The 19,257-nt window shown below is 37.7% G+C and overlaps 2 protein-coding genes across 2 annotated transcripts in view; both read right to left on the bottom strand.

Annotated features, from left to right (window-relative positions):
- Positions 1-17,829, bottom strand: part of LOC307157620 (uncharacterized protein) — a gene marked incomplete at its 3' end in the record, with an annotated part of 91,365 nt that extends 73,536 nt beyond the window's left edge. The window contains exon 1 of the mRNA XM_079869547.1: positions 17,751-17,829. The remainder of the gene's footprint in view (positions 1-17,750) is intronic.
- On the bottom strand, positions 1,624-16,621 carry LOC307157275 (uncharacterized protein). The gene is made up of 3 exons (XM_079869152.1): positions 16,539-16,621; positions 8,022-8,178; positions 1,624-2,960 (listed from the first exon to the last, which is right to left on the bottom strand). The coding sequence occupies exons 2-3, from the start codon at positions 8,104-8,106 to the stop codon at positions 1,786-1,788; spliced, it is 1,260 nt and encodes a 419-aa protein (XP_079725278.1). The 5' UTR covers positions 8,107-8,178; positions 16,539-16,621; the 3' UTR covers positions 1,624-1,785.
- Positions 17,830-19,257: the final 1,428 nt, after the last annotated feature.

Below are 19,257 nucleotides of genomic sequence, written 5' to 3'. Positions count from 1 at the left end.
TAAGACTCCTCCTCAGATCCAGGCAGATCCATCCTAAAGGACTGATGTGTCCTCCTCTCCTCTATCAAAAGTCGTCGGCGACTCGCCCCCCTCCTATCTCCTCCCGCTGGTCATGTCCAATTGTTTTCAAAGAAGCCGGCGAACGCACCGAGCCATGTCCACTGAGGTATGTATGATACACAGAAGGCTAGCATATACATGTTTAGATGTATAAAGCAATTCGTTACATCGAGAGACCTGATATCACGCAATACTTCCTGACGCTGAGGCCAGCGGCCCGCCGCCCCAAAGTTGCAAGGGTGGTTTTTCGGCTCATATGCGCTCGGGGGGTGCGAGACGACCACCATTCAACCCGAAAACAGTCATATAACCATTCCAATGACTCCGAAGCTGTTCAGTTAAGGTAAAAAAGTTACTTAGTTCACCTTTCATGTATTTGGACGTGGGAAGTAATTAATTTGTTATTGTTGCAAGGCGCTAGCAGTAGCTAGCAGCGGCCACCACTGGTAGGTAGTGGGTAGTGCTGACATGGCTACGATTTTGCAGCTAACACACAATGGACACGATATTCAGGAATTTTGGTGAATAAGCAAAGATCACCGATTCAGCCTTAAAGTCTATGTTTACATTAGTTGTGGATGTTTAAAATAACCTATACTACCAGCTAATCGTAGCCTAGGCTATACTAACCAGCTTGTCTGACACGTCTCAGATTCTCAGAATGTCAGTGTAAACGTTTGTAAACTTTTATGTTTAATATAAATATTTGTATAACTAAGATGACATTAACACCAGTTTACTTAATGAAATGTTCAAAGTAGTCGATTGCCGAGTTCACGCGCATAGGTTTAGTTACCTATGATCACTCGCGTCAACTCGGCAATCGACTACTTTGGACTTCATCCGAAAACAGGATGTAAACACAGGTATTTGCGCTGGCTTAAATAACATCATTTTTATACACATCTTTCACATCTATTGCAGTCAGATTCACTCGTGTTCACTCTGAAGGAATCACTCACATTTTCTGTGCACTTGTAATGACACATCAAGGATGTTAAGAGGCTAAAAGCAGGTTTAGTACTTGCCCCATTGAAGTCAGCAGGGTGCAAATTTTAAAAATACAATAACTCGGTGTAGGCAACACCGATTTTTGTCGTTGTTCTCTGTATTGACAGCACTCCAAATGTACAAAAAAATGAGCTCAATGTTAAAATTGACCAGAGTTCTCCTTTAACATTGGTGACAAACAGCTGCGGATATAAGGCTGTTGTCTCTTTAAGACGAATGCACGGATCTAATATAATGATATGCATACGTTTTCTTTCTCAGTTGTTTACAACACATGACCAACTGTTTACAAGGACACTCGCAGAGACAAGCATTTTGACTTAATTTTGCGAGCAAGTGTCCGTTCAAGATCAAAAGGAAGAGAAAGAGAACTGAATTCGGTGTTCACGTGCTGTGTCCGGACAGAAAACAGCGTGTGAGTTCGTCTTCTTGCGGATGATGCTTAAAACTGACAGGACTTCAAAGTACATGCAAATGATAAACAGTCACTCTATGATGGTTAAACTTTGCAATTAATGCACAAATCACAATGCATTCCAATCCGGGGATCAACTATAATCCCTATAACTTCAGTTGCGGCATGAGTGTAGCCTAAATTTTCTAGTGCCAATTTAAACACTTCCCACAAAATTAACAAAAATGGGGTTTAATGTTTTATTACACTGATCAAAAATGTGAATCAATGTTTACTTTACATGCAAAACTCTTTCCACACTAATCACATGTGAACGGCTTCTCTCCAGTGTGAATTCTCATGTGTTTTTTAAGGTTTCCGTTTTCAGTGAAACTCTTTCCACACTGTTGGCAGGTGAACGGCTTCTCTCCAGTGTGAACTCTCATGTGGGTATTTAAAGTTGTTTTTTGTCTAAAACTCCTTCCACATTTAGGGCAGGTGTAAGGCTGTTCTCCAGTATGAATTCTCATGTGGGCATTAAAGGTTGGTTTTTGTCTAAAACTCCTTCCACATTTAGGGCAGGTGTAAGGCTGTTCTCCAGTATGAATTCTCATGTGGGCATTAAAGGTTGTTTTATATGTAAAACCTCTCCCACATTGAGGGCATGTGAAAGGCTGCTCTCCAGTATGAGTCCTCACATGGTTTTTAAGGCTTGCTTTTCGAATGAAACCCTTTCCACACAGTTTGCAGGAGAAAGGCTTCTCTCCGGTGTGAATTCTCATGTGGTTATTAAAAGTTGGTTTGTGTGTAAAACTCTTTCCACATTGAGGGCATGTGAAAGGCTGCTCTCCAGTGTGAATTCTCATGTGGCTTTTAAGGCTTGCTTTTCGATTGAAACTATTTTCACACAGTTTGCAGGCGAACGGCTTCTCTCCCGTATGAATTCTCATATGGCTTTTGAGGCTTCCTTTCTGAATAAAACTATTTCCACACAGTTTGCAAGTGTAAGGCTTCTCTCCGGTGTGACTTCTCATGTGGCTTTCAAGGTGTCCTTTTTGAGTGAAACATTTCCCACACTGAGGGCATAGGTAAGGCTTCTCTCCAGTGTGAATTCTCATGTGGCTTTTGAGGCTTCCTTCCCTACTGAAACAATTTCCACACAGTTTGCAAGTAAAAGGCTTCTCTCCAGTGTGAATTCTCATGTGCCTGTTAAGGATTACTTCTTGAGTGAAACTTATTCCACACTGTTGGCAGGTGTGAGGCTTCTCTCCAGTGTGAATTCTCATGTGGACTTTAAGATGTCCTTTTCTATTGAAACTTTTTCCACACTGTTGGCAGCTCAAATAACTTCCATTTGCTCTTTTTCGTGAAGTATTTTCAGTCTGTGAGCAACTAAATAATTTTTTTTCAGTAATAAGATCATTCTGTTTGTCACACTGGTCTTTCTCTTCTGTTTCATTCAGTTCTTGACTTTCCTCTTTCAGTGACATCAAGTCTAATGCAAAAAAAAAGAGACAAATACAAATGAAGCCCAATTTAATGGTACAAAGCAACACACATCAAAATCAACAGTATCAAAGCAACAACATGTATGTTAGTTACTATACGCACTAAGCTACTAAGATAGGTGTTACATGCAATCTCAAAACCTCTTCACAATATTGTTAACTCTAGACTAAAAATGCTCAGTCAGTTATCAAAAAACAAAACCAACCTTGCCCAGGAGAAGATAATTATAGACCCATTTCAAATTAGCTATTTATGTCTAAAATATTATAAAATACAATTATGGAGTACCACAGGGCTCAGTATTAGGTCCTCTGCTTTTCTCCCTGCTTCCCCTGAGAGATATTATTATTATTTGTTATGCCAGTGATACTCAGTTTTGCATTTCCTCAAAACCTGACAAAACTTCTTAATTATGGCAGAGTGTATAAATGACACAAAAGAAGGGATAACTAGTAATTTTCTTCAATTAAATTCTGCCAAAACAGAGGAATTAATTATTGGACCAAAACCCTCTGAACATAAGATGCTTGATCTCAAGGTATGTACTGTCACAATGTATCAATTGGAAAATTCTGCTTATTACACAAAGCTTTGAATGGCTGAAAATCATGAGTACTTAACTCTTTCCCCACCACCGTAAAAAAAAAAAAAAAAAAAAAAGACAGCCTTTTTGATCGTTTTCACAAAATGTTCATGTTCCCCAGAATATTTTGTTGTATGAATTTCTGAACATGCAATGTGTCAAAAGAAAGAACAGACCCTTTGCTTATTTTTTTTTTTTTTTTTCAAATAAATCCGAATATGTTTATCAGTGGTTGTATGAATGAATGAATTAACACCGTGTTAATGAATGGCCAGATAGTATTTATAACATAGGGAACGGGACGCTTTAGATTCTAGAGAGCATTTGCTTGGACAGATGATGTGATGAGAAGATGAAGTCAGTGGTGAGTGATGTCATAAAAAAGTGAGGTACTGTTAGTTTGAATGCTTATATCTCCTAAATGTGAATTTTGTCATTGGTTTGGAACACACCAGCTCAATCATAACCTAAAGGCTAACATCTTCATACTAAAATAAAAAAACTTAAATTTTGATTTCAGGGGCCTTTAATGTTGATGATCGCATTATTTTACATATATAATAATATGCATATGATTAAATATGATATCATTTGTTTCTGCATCTTCACATGTGTTTTGATCAGGAGATTCAGTACTCTTTTAGAAGATATCATAGCGCCCCCCTACCGTATAACAGTGAAAACACAGACAGATCGAGCACAGCTGGAATAAAAAAAAACTAGAGGTTCTTCGCATTTCGTTGAAAGAAAGCATTATTGCATCAAATTAAATCATCTAAATCGACAACATGTATGTTATACCCTATACCAACTAAGCTACTGAAAAAGATGCTTCCAGAGGCCATAGATCCTCTTCTTAAAGGTACAATATGTCAGATTTTTGTTATAAAATGTTCAAAAACCACTTGCACAGTGTGATATATTTCATGCAGTTGTGTACATTATTCCAAAAGTTCCCAAGGATTTGTAAATCCAGAGAAATACCAGTTTTAAATAATGGCTCGTCCCTTGTCATTGTCGCATATCAGTGACATAATATTCGCGCTATCCTCTGTTTCTGCTTGTAGAAACAATAGATATAATACATAGATGCATTCATTAGTGACTGCTTCAATGGGCCCTTAACGTAAGCTGCCAATGAGGGATCTATGTATGCATGTATGTATATATATTAGGGCTGGGACGATACACCCATCTCCCGTTTCGATGTTATTACGATACTTGGGTGCTGATATGATATGTATTGCGTTTTTTTTTTTTTTTTTTTTTTTAAGAATTCCGAAGTAAAAAAGTTAAATCATATCTTGTACATCAGGGGTCGGCAATAGGCGGCCCGCGGGCCAAAACTGGCCCGCCAGCAATATTTTCTGGCCCGCCGGATTATTTTGGAAGTCCGTTTTTTTTTTTTTTTTTTTTTTCAGCCTATTTTTATTTTACAATAACGGTTTACAAATAGGCCCCGTGTATCATTCGTTACTTATTATTTACTCGGGTAGGCCTATAACACACTGATAAATAATATGTATTAGCCTACCTGATAAAAAATATTTGCACTAAATGCTGCACAAAACTCTTCCACTAGGCTACTTGAGATTTCACCGCCGCATACTGTGTAAAACGCGCATGAATCATGCGGCGCGGGATTCAATTTTAAAATATAAAGACGGTAGCGGTCGGAACTCTGTACCTATACTTTGGACGGAGCGGGCGGTCTGACTGACGATAGCCCACTCCCGACATCTTTGACAGCGTATCCGCACTTCATTCTGACCACCTGTAGGCTCCTAGCTCGGAGGAGCTGTTTGGTACTGAAACCATTGTTAATAAATAATAAACAACATTATTTTTTTGCAAGGATGTTTGAAATAGTTGGCAGAAAATAGCATGCTTCATTTGTCAGTAGGGCAATATGGTTTTCGTTTATGTTGCTTAACAATTTGAGTGATAGGCTTTGTCCTATTTAATTTATGTTATTTATATTTCATTATTTTTTTCTGTGACTTTTTTCTCTGCTGACAGTAGCCTACAATGCTAAAATACTATTTTATGTTGACACGAACACAAAGCATTTATAACTGTTATAGGCTACTTAATCTCTCTCTTTCCGTTAGAGACATTTGAATGTGAGATTCTGGAAACTAGATCTAAATTTTGCGGACCCGTCAGGTCGGGAAATAATGCGCGTGAACACAGAGTGTATTTTAATTGCTGAATTGAACCTTGTGGGAGCGGGACGAAAAGAAGAAAAAAAAAACAGTCCCGCGCAGACCTCCTTAAACCATAGGTGTGTATGTGTGTGTCCCGAATAAATAATAATAATAAAAAAGGAATAAAGTTCAAAAGTCGGACTGTAAGCAAATTAGGCATTGCTATTCACACCTTTATTAAAATAGCTGTAGCCTAATATGTTAACACAATAGTACTTGATCTGTTTAAAATGATTTCATTGATATATGCAATGTAGACGTTAAGAGTATTCATTAAGAGTAGCTATTTAATTTGTACCCATAGGGCTACTCCGTGTAGCTGGCCCGCCATCTACTGGCTAAAAGAAAAATTGGCCCGCGGCCAAAGTTAATTGCCGACCCCTGTTGTACATCATGTACACACTGTATAAGTGTGAGTCATATTTACAAAAACAATTCATCAAATTTGTCTGACTTATTTTAGAAGCATCATACAGTACTACATTCTCTATAATAAATTATTCAATAAATTCATTTTTTAACAGTCACCTTGTGGCGAAAAAATATAATCGAAAAATGCGTTATTTTAAGCACCAAGTTTTTATCCAAAGCTGATTTACTCTATCGCTATTGTAGACATCAGTGTTTATATTTGAACTTTAAACTTTTATCCCAGTACTTCTTTGATAATTTGAACTACTGTATCACAGAGATAATAATACTATGAGAAAAAGACTGGCGTTTCATGACGACTCTCGCTGGGTCAGCGGCAGCTGAATGTTGCGATATGATTTTGTCAAAGTTTTAATAGACAGACGAAATGGAAGATCGCGTGGGTGTTTGAATGGAAATCACAGTCTTTTAAAGATGAATCGTGCAGCTCTACTATCTTATCTCTCTCTTAGCATATGAGTAGCGCTGCGCCATGTGAGTGCTGTTCAATGCATTCAGTCTCACGACTGTCTAATAAAAAAACTAATTTATTAGCTGATATACAATTTATGATTCGTGAATTCATACATCTCTGGCACACCTGTGCAATAATCATGCTGTCTAATCAGCATCTTGATATGCCACACCTGTGAGGTGGATTATCTCGGCAAAGGAGAAGTGCTCACTAACACAGATTTAGACAGATTTGAGAGAAATGGGCCTTTTGTGTACATAGAAAAAGTCTTAGATCTTGGAGTTCAGCTCATGAAAAATGGGGGCAAAAACAAAAGTGTTGCGTTTAGAAATTTGGTCAGTGTAAGTTGATTTTCTGTACTGTATATTAATTTTTGGAGAGAGTGTCAGTCATTGTGTTCCTATTGGTCAATGTTAGAGGATCTGTGTAACAGCTGAGGCTTCGCCTGATAGTTAGCCTGCCCTGGACCAGGTTAGTTTCCCAGCATAAGTTGCCAGAGTAACTGAGTTTGAACTATTTTAAGTTTGCTTTATGAAACAGAATCAACCGACAATAAGTCTGACTAACCAAAATAAGCCTGGCTTGTATTCTAATCACGCAACGTAATACTCACATGACAACATGAGGATGACGGCGGTGCGCAAATCGAGTTACTCCTCCACTTCTGCTAGTTTTACTGAGCTATCTTATCCCGTGCGAATTGGCCATTAATATTAGACGTCCTGTGGTAAAATTACATTACTCGGGTATATTAAGCAATATAGCGGGTGAATTATGTATAAGATGTATATTATGATGTTAAACGTGTTGCGTAACACACAAGAATGAACCCCACTGGTTCTCGCACGTCAAGCGAACTTGCGAATTGTTCACCACAACTGATGTGTGAGTGGATGAATGTTTAGCCTATACTATGTGAACAAAAGACTAAATTCAATCCATTCATCATATTATGATCATGTCTGTTCTTCCGCTCAATTCATATGGATTCATTTAACAATCTCTTTATGAACTTTTTGAAGCGTCAAAGTGTTAGTTGCGTAGCTGTCAATGGATGGACAGAAAGCTCTCAGATTTCATTTAAAATATCTTAATTTGTGTTCCTCATTTGGTTTTGGAAGGAGATTAAATGACAATTTTCTTTTTTGGCTGAACTAACCCTTCAATTTTCATGTCAATTCATCAAACTCAGTGGAAGTGGGGACCATAGAAAGACTATTTCTATGATACATAAGATTTAATTCGACATGTTATAGAATAGAATGTAAATTTGCTCTTAGTGATTCTTCAAAAATATCATTCATTTCTGTAGAGCTGGACTTTTTTAATAAGGATCAAATAACTGAGTTCAGCTTTGAGAATGAAACTGACCTGTTTGTTCCTCAGTTTCTTCATGTTTCACTCTGAATGTTTCTTCAATCTTCACATCTTCGCTCTCCTCTTTTATAAACGCCATCTTTATAATAGTGTGTCACGTGGATCTCACTCACTTCATCAGGAGTTTTCTTGTGTGTTTGGACACTTTGTCCTGTTTTAGATGAGAAAAAAATGAAAGGAAGAAAATAAAACTAATTCTATGAGTGTGTCTCAATCAGATCTAGTTCAGTAGTTCAGTTCACTGGTAAGAGAGTCAGTCAGATAGAGTTAATGGACTTAATGATCTGGGGCCGTATTCAAAAAGAATTTTAAGGCTAAAAGTAGCTCCTAACTGGCGAATTTAGGAGCAACTCCTAAAAATAATGGGCGTGTCACTCGTAACTTTAGGACTCCTAATTTTTTTGACTAAGAGTAATTCACGAAGCATTTTAGCCCTAAAAGTAGCACCTAAGCCTGGGACAGCTTAAAAGAAGTCGAGAGGACTCCTAACTCACTAAGACCTATTCACAAACCGCTTTTTGTGGCATTTCACGTTGCGATGTTTTGATGCGTATGCGGCGGCTACAGGAGCTTCCAATCGCGAGGGAACAATTCTGCATTGTGGCATAACTAGGGATGCAATAACGCCACCAACAACAACCAAAACTAGGCTACTCATTGCATGTAAACTAATTTTAACGTTTCACTGTGAATCAAATTAAAATGTTCTTCTCTTTGCAAACGTAGGCAGAGGCATATAGTGACAGATTAATTCAATAATGTTGCAAAGATATTGCATCAATCCATATGTTTCATTAGGCTACTAGGCTATTTGTTTAGCCTTACTCTTTATTCATTTAGGCTATTTATTCAGTTATTCATCATCTTCCGTCCTTCACACTACTTGTGTAGCGCACGCATTCTCAGACCTGTCACCTGTCACTCATCATCGTAGGGGCGGGGTTTGGAATCATTCCCGCGTTACAATCATCAGCCAATCAAGGTGGTCACTTCAGTCAAGCTCGTGCATGAGTAATGACGACATCCATAGCAACGAAGACTCACTCTTAGTTTAGGAGTTGTCATTTTTCTTTACTAAGAGTAGGTCTGAAAGGCGTTGTGAATAACTTTTAAGAGAAAACTCCTAGCTAAAGTCTTTTAGTGCGATTTAGGAGTACTCCTAGTGGTAAGATAAAATGCTTTGTGAATACGGCCCCTGATTAGACTAAACACACTCAAATCCAGCACTACAAATTAAGAACATAAAATATACAAACAGTTTAGTTATTCTTTATATTATTGAATTTTGTACATGTAATACATTACACAGATAATCAATGTAAAAGTTGTCATTATTCATGTTTGTTGTTCTCGTTGCATTCACACTGTTTTGATCAGGAGTCGTCAGCGTGCTGCGATTCGAGCGATTTGAATCACTGAAGCATTTGGTTCAAATGACACAGGTTTGAAAAGCTCTGTTTCTCCATTGTTACTTCTCAGTTAGTCTTGTTCCCAATAAATTATGCACAATTATTAAGTAAATATGCGCAAAAAACTTACCGATAAAATGGTGTGTGATGAAGTCACTCCTAAAAAACTAGTTGTTGCATACGTTTTGTTGCACTGCTAAAAAATCCCTGCCTTTGAGCTAAGCATAATTTTGTGTATCGAATTTTGTTAGGATACTGCTTATTATATAATGCTATGGAATATCAGAAGACGACGATGAAGTGGAGCAGCTCGTTACGGTCTATAAAAAGACTGGCACAGTGAAATGTTCAGTCCTTGTACAATCTTTAACGCCTTGAACATGCAGTCAAGCCAGTGGTGGTGTGACTCGGCTGAGAACGCAATGCAGGACTCGACATTAATGCTTGCCAAATGTACTTGCCCGACTGGACAAGTAGCCCGATTAAAATGTCAATAACAAAAAATTAAAGTTGAAGTGTGAGCTGTTTAACAGGGACCCAGGGCATGCTCCCTTGTGAAGTTTATTTATTTGTTTGTGTATTTTTTGCAGATGTTTTATCCAAATAATCCAAATCTTTACTTAAAATTCTCTCATGCTGAACATGTAAATTTCCTGTCATCTCTTGGAATATCTGAATTAGCAGAACACATTTTACACATTGGGGAAACCAATCTAGTCAATGAATCAAGAAGGTCCAGACTTTAAAACTCTTGATTTTAACTTATTTGGCCTTATGAGTACGTAACAGTTCTTGTCATTGTTCAAATATAGCATGTGTTACAATAAGGATTTAATTACAAGTAAGATCATCCATGGCTCCTCATTATCATGCTAAGGCCAATGTTCACTTTTTTCTTTCTTTTTTATCTATAGCATTTGTTATGAAAAATAGCAACACATTTAAAAACTAAAGCTACAACATGCCACAGTTGTAATATAAATATTTAGTGAAAAATCTATTCCCCTAACAGATTATTATAAATTATACAAGTTTGTCAATAAATACAATAGAACGTGATCAATTCTAGTAAAGAGAATTTTTAGTAGCTATTTTAGATCATGTTGGGCTTTCTTTGAAGAGATTTACTACATTCTCAATAGAATTTAAATGGGTTACACGTTTAATCATCAGCGTCGCATAAGAATGGCTCGTGCAAATCTTATCATCACACTTTTGGGAGCGCGCTTGTGAACGTGCCTTACGGTGATTCGCACGCCACTCTTACAAAATTAAACAATTGGGCTTCAGTCACAATCACATTGTGCAGATAAATGATCCGTTAAGTTCGCAACTTATTAAAGCTCCAAACGCGTGATGTATACGATTAATTAACAGCCTGATTCTCTGTTTCGATGGGCGCTCAGTAGGGGTGGGGGAAAAATCGATTCTTCGATGCATCGCGATGCGGACGTGGACGATTCTGAATCGATTCACAAATGTCAAAAAAATCGATTTTCTAAAAAAAAAAAATTTTTTTTTTTTTCTAATAACGTAATATTGACGGAACGCAAAAGGCGGAACTATATGCGGACGTGCAGTGCGCGGACAGTCTGTGGCGCGCACATAACAGAGTCGCGCACATAGACATATGTCTATGGTCGCGCACATACATAACAGACGCATGATGGCTGAGCGCCAAATTCGAACGGCACCTTCCTTAAAAGCTAACGTATACAATTGGCAATTTCATTGTTACCTATTTAGTATTTTTGTATGAGAGCTGCTTTCTGTATTGTTTAGTTTTCACATCAGCACACTGTGTAAACCGATCTGTTATACGTACGTTATAGCCTACTGCAATATGTGCAATTTCAGTCACAAAAAGTTACATTTTGACTGTGCTCTCTGCAGATGTTCATTCACTTTTTTTGTATAAGCTGTTTTTGATTGTAGTATACAGCAAACATTTCAAGTCATAACTCTTTATTATTTAGTTGTGTATAAGAGTGGTTTTGTATGTTACTAATTGAAGCTACAGTAAGTTGTTCAAAAATGTTCATTTTGTCTTCTTAATGATTAAATTGGACAATTCTCTTCTAGAAAGACAAGGTGTTCAGGTGGAGAAAAAACTTTTTCTTTACCTTGACATGTTTCGACTGCAACCTGCAGTCTTCCTCCACCTGAACACCTTGTCTTTCGAGAAGAAAATTGTCTAATTTCTACAGTATGTTGGTTCTGATCTACTTCCTAAAGGAAATAAGCCGTTCATTTATTTGTTATTGTTTAGTTCAACTTGATGAGTCTCAACACAATGTGATGTATTCATTTCTGTGTTCTACAGAACATAAGCTACATACAAATAATTCTGAAGTTATAACTACACGACACAGAAAGTGCTTTGAGTTGTTGTTACTCAATAAAAGAGTTAAGTAATTCAGCTGCTGACTTTTTTTAATACTGCAATCACTTTGTAGTGTATTTTCGTTTACTGTTGTGAAATGGAAAATCAATAATCGCTAATCGAGAATCGTTAATAATCGAAAATCGACTGTAATCGAATCGGGACTTCAATAATCGTAATCGAATCGGGAAATCAGACAGATTAACCACCCCTAGCGCTCAGAGTACCGGTGTCGTGCCGAAAAGTGATGGTCCGCCAAAAATCGATTGCTGTCCACGGGAGCGCGCGCAGCGTGTTAAAGCTGTATCGCCCAGTCTCTTTAAACTACAGCTGCTTTTATGTGGATCAAACAGACATAACGTGCAAATAAACATCAGCTTATATCCGTGGTAATAGTGATTGAAGCCTAAAAGTGATTGAAGCCTAAAAGTGATTGAAGCCTCTACTTATTGATTGAAAGGTTATTTCTGCCCTGAAATTAGTTGATTATATTCATGAGGGTTATATTTGACAGATTATAACTCACATAGTACTTTTTACCTCTTAAAATACCTTTAGATGGCCGAATCATTTTATAGAATCATTTTATAGGAATCATTTTATAGGTGGATAGCAGTGTTGAGGAGAATATGTCTGTGGAAGAGGTTACAGAAGAAATTCTGAAACTAGACCAAGTTCTTCAGACTGCTATCAAAAATACCAACACAACACAGTCAAAACAAGATAAAAAAAACCAAAGGCAAAGCCACCTCAACCTTTCATGTGGGCATGAAAGTGTGACGGGTGAACGTTAGGAACCAGCAGAGGAAAGGGGGCAAATTGGATCCCAACTACCTTGGGCCATACACCATAACGGCAATTGAAGGAAAAAGTGTGGATCTTGTGGACAGCCAAGGAGTGATGACACCAAAAATCAACAGTGATCACTTGATATAGAGAGGAACAGCCAAGAGTTCCACGCAAGTGTTCCACCACTCCCACTTCTGGACTGCCCCCTGCTTCTTCTTCTGGGCCAACCACCACCACCACCACCTCCTCTTCCTCCTCCTCCTCTAGGCCATCCTCCTTCTTCTCTAGGCCATCCACCACCACCACCTCCTCTTCCTCCTCCTCCTCTAGGCCATCCTCCTTCTTCTCTAGGCCATCCACCACCACCACCTCCTCTTCCTCCTCCTCCTCTAGGCCATCCTCCTTCTTCTCTAGGCCATCCACCACCACCACCACCTCCTGGCTGTCCTCCACTAACACCACCTCCTCCTCCCCCTCCTGGCCGTCCACCACCACCTCCTCTTCCTCCTCCTCTTCCTCCTCCTCCTCCTCCTCCTCCTCTACTGGGCAGTCAACCACCACCTCCTCCTCCTCTGGGTCATCCACCACAACCATATAACCTTTCAGTCAATAAGTAGAGGCTTCAATCACTTTCTGGCAGGTGAAATGCTGCATTATAATGGTTGTATTGGCCATCTTAAGGTATTTTAAGAGGTAAAAAGTACTATGTGAGTTATAATCAGTGAAATATAATTCTTCTGAAGGAAGTCAACTAATTTCAGGGCAGAAATAACCTTTCAATCAATAAGTAGAGGCTTCAATCACTATTACCACGCATATAAGCTGACGTTTATTTGCACATTATGTCTGTTTGATCCACATAAAAGCAGCTGTAGTCGTAAAGACACTGGGCGATACAGCTTTAACACGCTGCGCGCGCTCCCGTGGACGACAATCGATTTTCGGCGGACCATCACTTTTCGGCACGACACCTGTCAACATGTGAGAAGTGGCCGTACGCATGAAAAAGAGAGGTACGCTTCAGATTCAAATATAGAAGTGCTGGTGTTTCCCGACTTCTGACCCCTCTTTTTTTTAATGATTACCCCTCTAGTATTGACAGGGATTAGGGGTGATTAGGGATATTATATTAGGATTAGGGGTGGAGTTAGGAGTTCCACGAGGGGGGTAAAAATTTTGCAGGGAGTCGAAGTTTGGCACAACACCGGCCCACATTGAACACTGTGTATATTCAATATAAACAATCTCATAACATCATTTAATGCATTTGTAATTTTTCAGTGTAGTCTTATAATGTTCTTATTATTTTAATTTAACTTATTGACCATTTAAAATTTAATTTCAATAATTTTCGTACAATAGCCTAATCAGGAAAAAAATGCTAGACTAAGTTTCAAAAATAATGATAAATGATCTTTAAGATGTTAGGATAATTAAGTAGGATAATCTTGTTTTTAACAAATACCAACAGTATGAAAATTATTTTCGAAACAGTTTAATAATAAAATAATAATAGATTATCAATGCACATTTAAACTACAGAGAAACGAAGCTTTACCGGGAGCAAAAACACGAACAAATGTTACATTAGGCTAATTTTGTCGTGACACCACAGTTATTTGCGGTAAAGCAGCTTTTCTTGACAAAAATTGTTCCCAAACTACTGCTAATATTTGTGTTAAATGGAAAAAGAATAGGGGAGAACCGGGGCGAAAGTAACGCGGGACGAAAGTAACAAAGGGATTTTCTCAGAGCCCTGAATATATTAGCATTTCAAGCTATGACAGCACGTTTAGTACGCAACCCTTGACGGAGCTGCCAAATATCACATGATTTCGTCATCGTTTTCCGCAGTTAGGTCCGGAAAGCAGTTTTCTATGAAGGTAAAATGATGCCATAAAGTATTGCATGCGCAGGGTAAGATTTGTGAAAGTGTACATAAGATTGCAAGCGTAAATTAAATTTGCATGCGCAAGAGAAGATTTGTAAAGGTGTAAATCGCCTTTCAAGTGTAAGAAAAAAATATTTGCAGCATTTAACTGTTATTCGTAAGTGTAATTCATATATTGTGAAGCTGCAGCTTCATGCTAACGCAAAATAAATAGGATCTGTATTCCTCTGACTTCCATTTTTCCGCGCGAACACTTTTGGCACGGTTTTTGCGCTCAAATACGGCCAAAAGTATTGCAGGACCGTGAACAGCAATTTGCGACCGAAAACAACAGAGTTAGGAACTGCAAAACAGATTCACTGCATAAAATCAAACTTTGTGTAAAAAATGAACTGTTGCAAATGTCTAAATGTGTGCATAGGGCAACAAAGTTCCCGAAATAACCCGATTTGTACAGTTGCGTCTTTCTTTTACCTGCGCTTCCAGTTTTGGCACGATTCTCTCACTCATTGAGTTTTGCAAGCGCGAAGAGGAGGGCGGGTCCACCTTCTTCATGTAGCCAATCAGATGAGCTTCTCGCTGACTCTAGGTTTACTCTTATCTGATTGGTTCAATAAACACGCCAGTCACCACAACACATCTTTATCTTCATTTGGCTCAGAAACCTTCTGGTTGCCGAAATGGTACTTTTAATGCACACATACATGTTAAATAAATAGATAAACAAATAAAGAAACAACTAAGTCATGATTGCTTAAGTTGTATGTCTGTTATTAAGTGCTGCAACACATCCTGAAGTTTGCCTTGTCAGAGTTTTTCAGTATAAAAGTAAATCGGGTTTAAATGTCAGGAGTTACACCTGTTACTTTTGTCCCGCTATAGTGAAAACAAGTGTTCTTTTGTCGCGCTGCTAATGTGGTGACTTTCTCTGTGTTGCAGCATTTATTAAAACATGTTTATGTCATATTATACCAACACAACATGGCAAGAGTGAGGGTCAGTAAGACAGATAGTAGGGGTGCACGATTCAGAAAATTTCACGATTCGATTCGATACCGATTTTTAGTCTCAAGATTCGATTCAAAATCGATTTTCGATTCAAAAACGATTCTCGATTCAAAAAACGATTCACAGTATATAAATGTAGTTGGCTTTTTCCTGTGTGATTGCAGTAGACATACAATTTAAAAGAAAAGAAATAAATTAAATGAAGTTTGATATTACTTTGTCTTCATAAAACTTTTGCAACTAAACAGTGCAAAGTGCCAAGCTTTGGCCAGCTTTCAAATACATTTAATTCAAGTTTAAATTAAAACTTAAATATATATATATATATATTTTACATTTAGCTTTAAAGTGCTGTAGTCAGAATTTTTTTTTTTTTTACATTTAGCTTTAAAGTGCTGTAGTCAGATCAAACAAACAATACTGCTAAATGTAGTTTAAGGAGTAGGCCTAGGCTATTGACGGCAAAATAGGCTACAGAATATTTCGTTCTGTATTGACAGGTGCAATTTTTGAAAATCGATAAAAAACAAGTAATAAAAACTTGAGTGTTTTAGCGCAATTTTCTCACCTCATGGGATCACAACACTAAGAGATAGTAAATATTTTCCCGGAATTTTTTTGTGCGTTCCCGAGATTAGAACTTCCTTAACATAATGCCGAAAACCCGAAGTCTCTAGGTGGTCTGGTTGAGGAGTAGATAGAAGTGCGCACAGACAGAACAGAAATCATGAGTTAACAATCGCAATTTGCCCGGTGGAAAATTGCGCTAAAAATACAATAAGCCTACATTATATCTGCATTTATGTCAAAACCTAGACTTTCAAACATCAAAATGTCATTTATTAATATGAATATTCGTGTCATATGCAAGATGACATATATAAACATTCTATTTTGCCTGGAAACGCTTCCAACACGCTTGCGTGTCGCAAGAAAAATAGGCGTCGGTTCTATTTCATGCACGCGTTTTCCGCACGACTCGGGCCACACCTGAGACGCGCGTGTCACGCAGGCTGTGTGCAAGTTCTAACCTGTTAATGGGAGCCGAAATAAAAACAGACACGCCACACAGCCAGCCAGCCAGCCAGCCTTCCTTCTACTCCGCTTCTGCTGCACTTCTTCTTTTGGCTATGACAAGAGTGTGCAGGCGTAGTGCAAGTGTGAATTCGATGCTGCGCCATCTATGGGAATGGCAAGCTAGACTCATTTCAGGACAATACCAAAAAAAAATATATTTCAATAAAAAAAAAAAAAAAAAAAAAAACAAGAATCGATTTTTGGAATTCTATGAATCGATTTTGAATCGGTAAAGTTTGAATCGCGATTCATATGTGAATCGATTTTTTTGCCCACCCCTAACAGATAGAATTTATATTATGGTAATTTAATTTAATTTTCATATTGTTCATGTTGAAAACACATTTTATAAAATAGATTGACATTGTCAATACAAAAATATTCTAAACAATTCAAGTTTGTACTATTGGGTTATTTTTGAAACATTGATGAAACTGAAATTTAAAATGAAAATGTAAATTAACAATTTTTTGCAAATATAAAGGCTAAAATATGTTTGCAGTTACATGTTAACAAGGTCATACTCGGGTATAGTTAGGCTAATAAAAAAATAAAAAAAGAGTAACACAAAAATTCTAGCTTGTATATTGTTGTGTTACTTTTGACCCACCTGTGTGTTACTTTCGTCCCAACTGACGGGGTCGAAAGTAACATGAGCAGTCTTAAGTTCAAAGTGAAATTATACTGAAGTCCTTTTACATTTTTACAAAATACCACCTGGTATTGATAGACCACACTTGTGAGTGACTGACCACAGCAAAAATATATCTAATATAAAAACATCTTTTCAAAATATGTTTTTCTGAAAAATGGTACTTTCGCCCCTGCTCTCCTACAAGAGAAATATCATCAATGTCATAAATGTCATAAGCTATGTGCATAAATATTTTGAAGCGCAAAAATGTTTGTCGCAGAAAATCCTTAACAAGGATGGAAACCTAACTAGTGATTTGAATTCATTTAACGATAAACTGATTGACGATATGGGGAACGAACTGAGACGCAGCTTTTCTGTTATTCATGCGCTTTACTCATGCAAAACAATGTCCATTAATACTATTATATACATTGCAATGTTACATTCAAAAAAAAATTAATTCACTTCTAAGTTCTCTATATACTTGTAAGACCGGGTTGTATTGGTTTAAACACTTTAAATGACAAACCTGAATCCCTTCAGCAGAATCACAGATGCCGAGCGCGGCGCAGCCTTATGACGTAATACTAACACACCAAAATAAAAGTCCTCTTAACATGCATATTAAAATGAGATAAAAATAAAGGCATCTGTCAGCGCATTTGTGATGGTCTCAATCATGGATAAAATCAAGAGGAAAAAATATTGGAAAGAATGTTTAAAAATTTCAAACTCTGAAAAAGATTTCAAAAAAATGTAGATCAAAATTAAATGTGTGGTTTAATATATTAAATAAAACTGAATCAGTATCACAATATATCTATCTTCTTCAATATTAGTTTTTCCCCAGAATATAATGTCAATAAATAAAATCATATTTCATCTTTTATTTAATTAAATTGCATTAAATAAAAGGGCCTGCAAAGGATTACATAGTGAATGTCTGATTTGAAAACTTAAATTAAAACAGTTTAAAATCATTTAATCTAAATGATAATGATATGTGGTTAACATGTCCCTGGATTATTTTTATTAAAATTAGCGTTTGACTGATGACGTCACGGAGCTGAGAGGGTGCACGGAGGCCTAGCTCCTGCATATTTCGACATCTTTCGAATTATATCCTGACAAAACATTATTTTCACATCGGTTTGAGATTATATTTCGGAGCAAAAACATGTCTAGCATGTTCTGACTGAAAAAGGTCCAAACGGTACATGCGAGTGTGGACGACTTGGAGAACAGGTCAAGGCGAGAAAATATAAGAATTCTAGGGCTGGTTCTCAGGCCACTGTATTCTTCACATCATGGTTACCAAAAGTGCTTGAGCTGGAAACAGGAAACACTTTAAAATCGACCGTGCGCACAGAAGCCTTGGTCCACAGAGGGGTGACAGACAGAGACCAGTGCTGATTAAACTCCACAGATTTACTGACAAGCAATGCATAATGTCTGCTATAAAGGCCAAGCACTACCTGGAGGTGGATGGACAGAAAGTCTTCATTCAGCAGGACCTTTTTTCTGCCGTCAAAGCAAAAAACTGTTTCAACAAATCCTGCGAAGATCTAATTTCTGTTTTCTGTAGAGTTTCCAGTCTCTCTCAGCTCCTCCTGAATCTACAGACGTAAGACAATCCCTTCAGTTCTCTCTCCTCCTTTGATGGAGTGAGAGAATCTGTCCTTCGGCTGAGAGACAAACTGGAGGATTTCTGCAAAGAGGAGCTGAAGAAGATCTCTGACAGAGGTAAAGTCCTGGAGATTCTGCTCTCAGAAATGACCCTCCATCATCTCATACCATGTAGAAGATCACATTAGAAATGTCTTAGGAACGGATTCAGGGATAATTTTCTCTTGACATGATAAATCACACTCTTCATCTGTTGATTTCCACAGTCACTTTCACCAACATTGTTCTAATTCGAAAGAATTAGATGCAGCTCGCTCAGCCTTGAAGCAAATCTTAACTAGGAAGGCGGAGACCTCAATGCTCTCTGCAGGGCAGAGACTTTACGAATACACCAATAAGCCAGGCCGTTT

This window comes from Squalius cephalus (genome assembly GCF_949319135.1).
Source record: "Squalius cephalus genome assembly, chromosome: 4".
NCBI lineage: Eukaryota > Metazoa > Chordata > Actinopteri > Cypriniformes > Leuciscidae > Squalius > Squalius cephalus.
The sequence above is the reverse complement of the archived record's forward strand: the minus strand, read 5'-3'. Positions and strand labels throughout refer to the sequence as shown.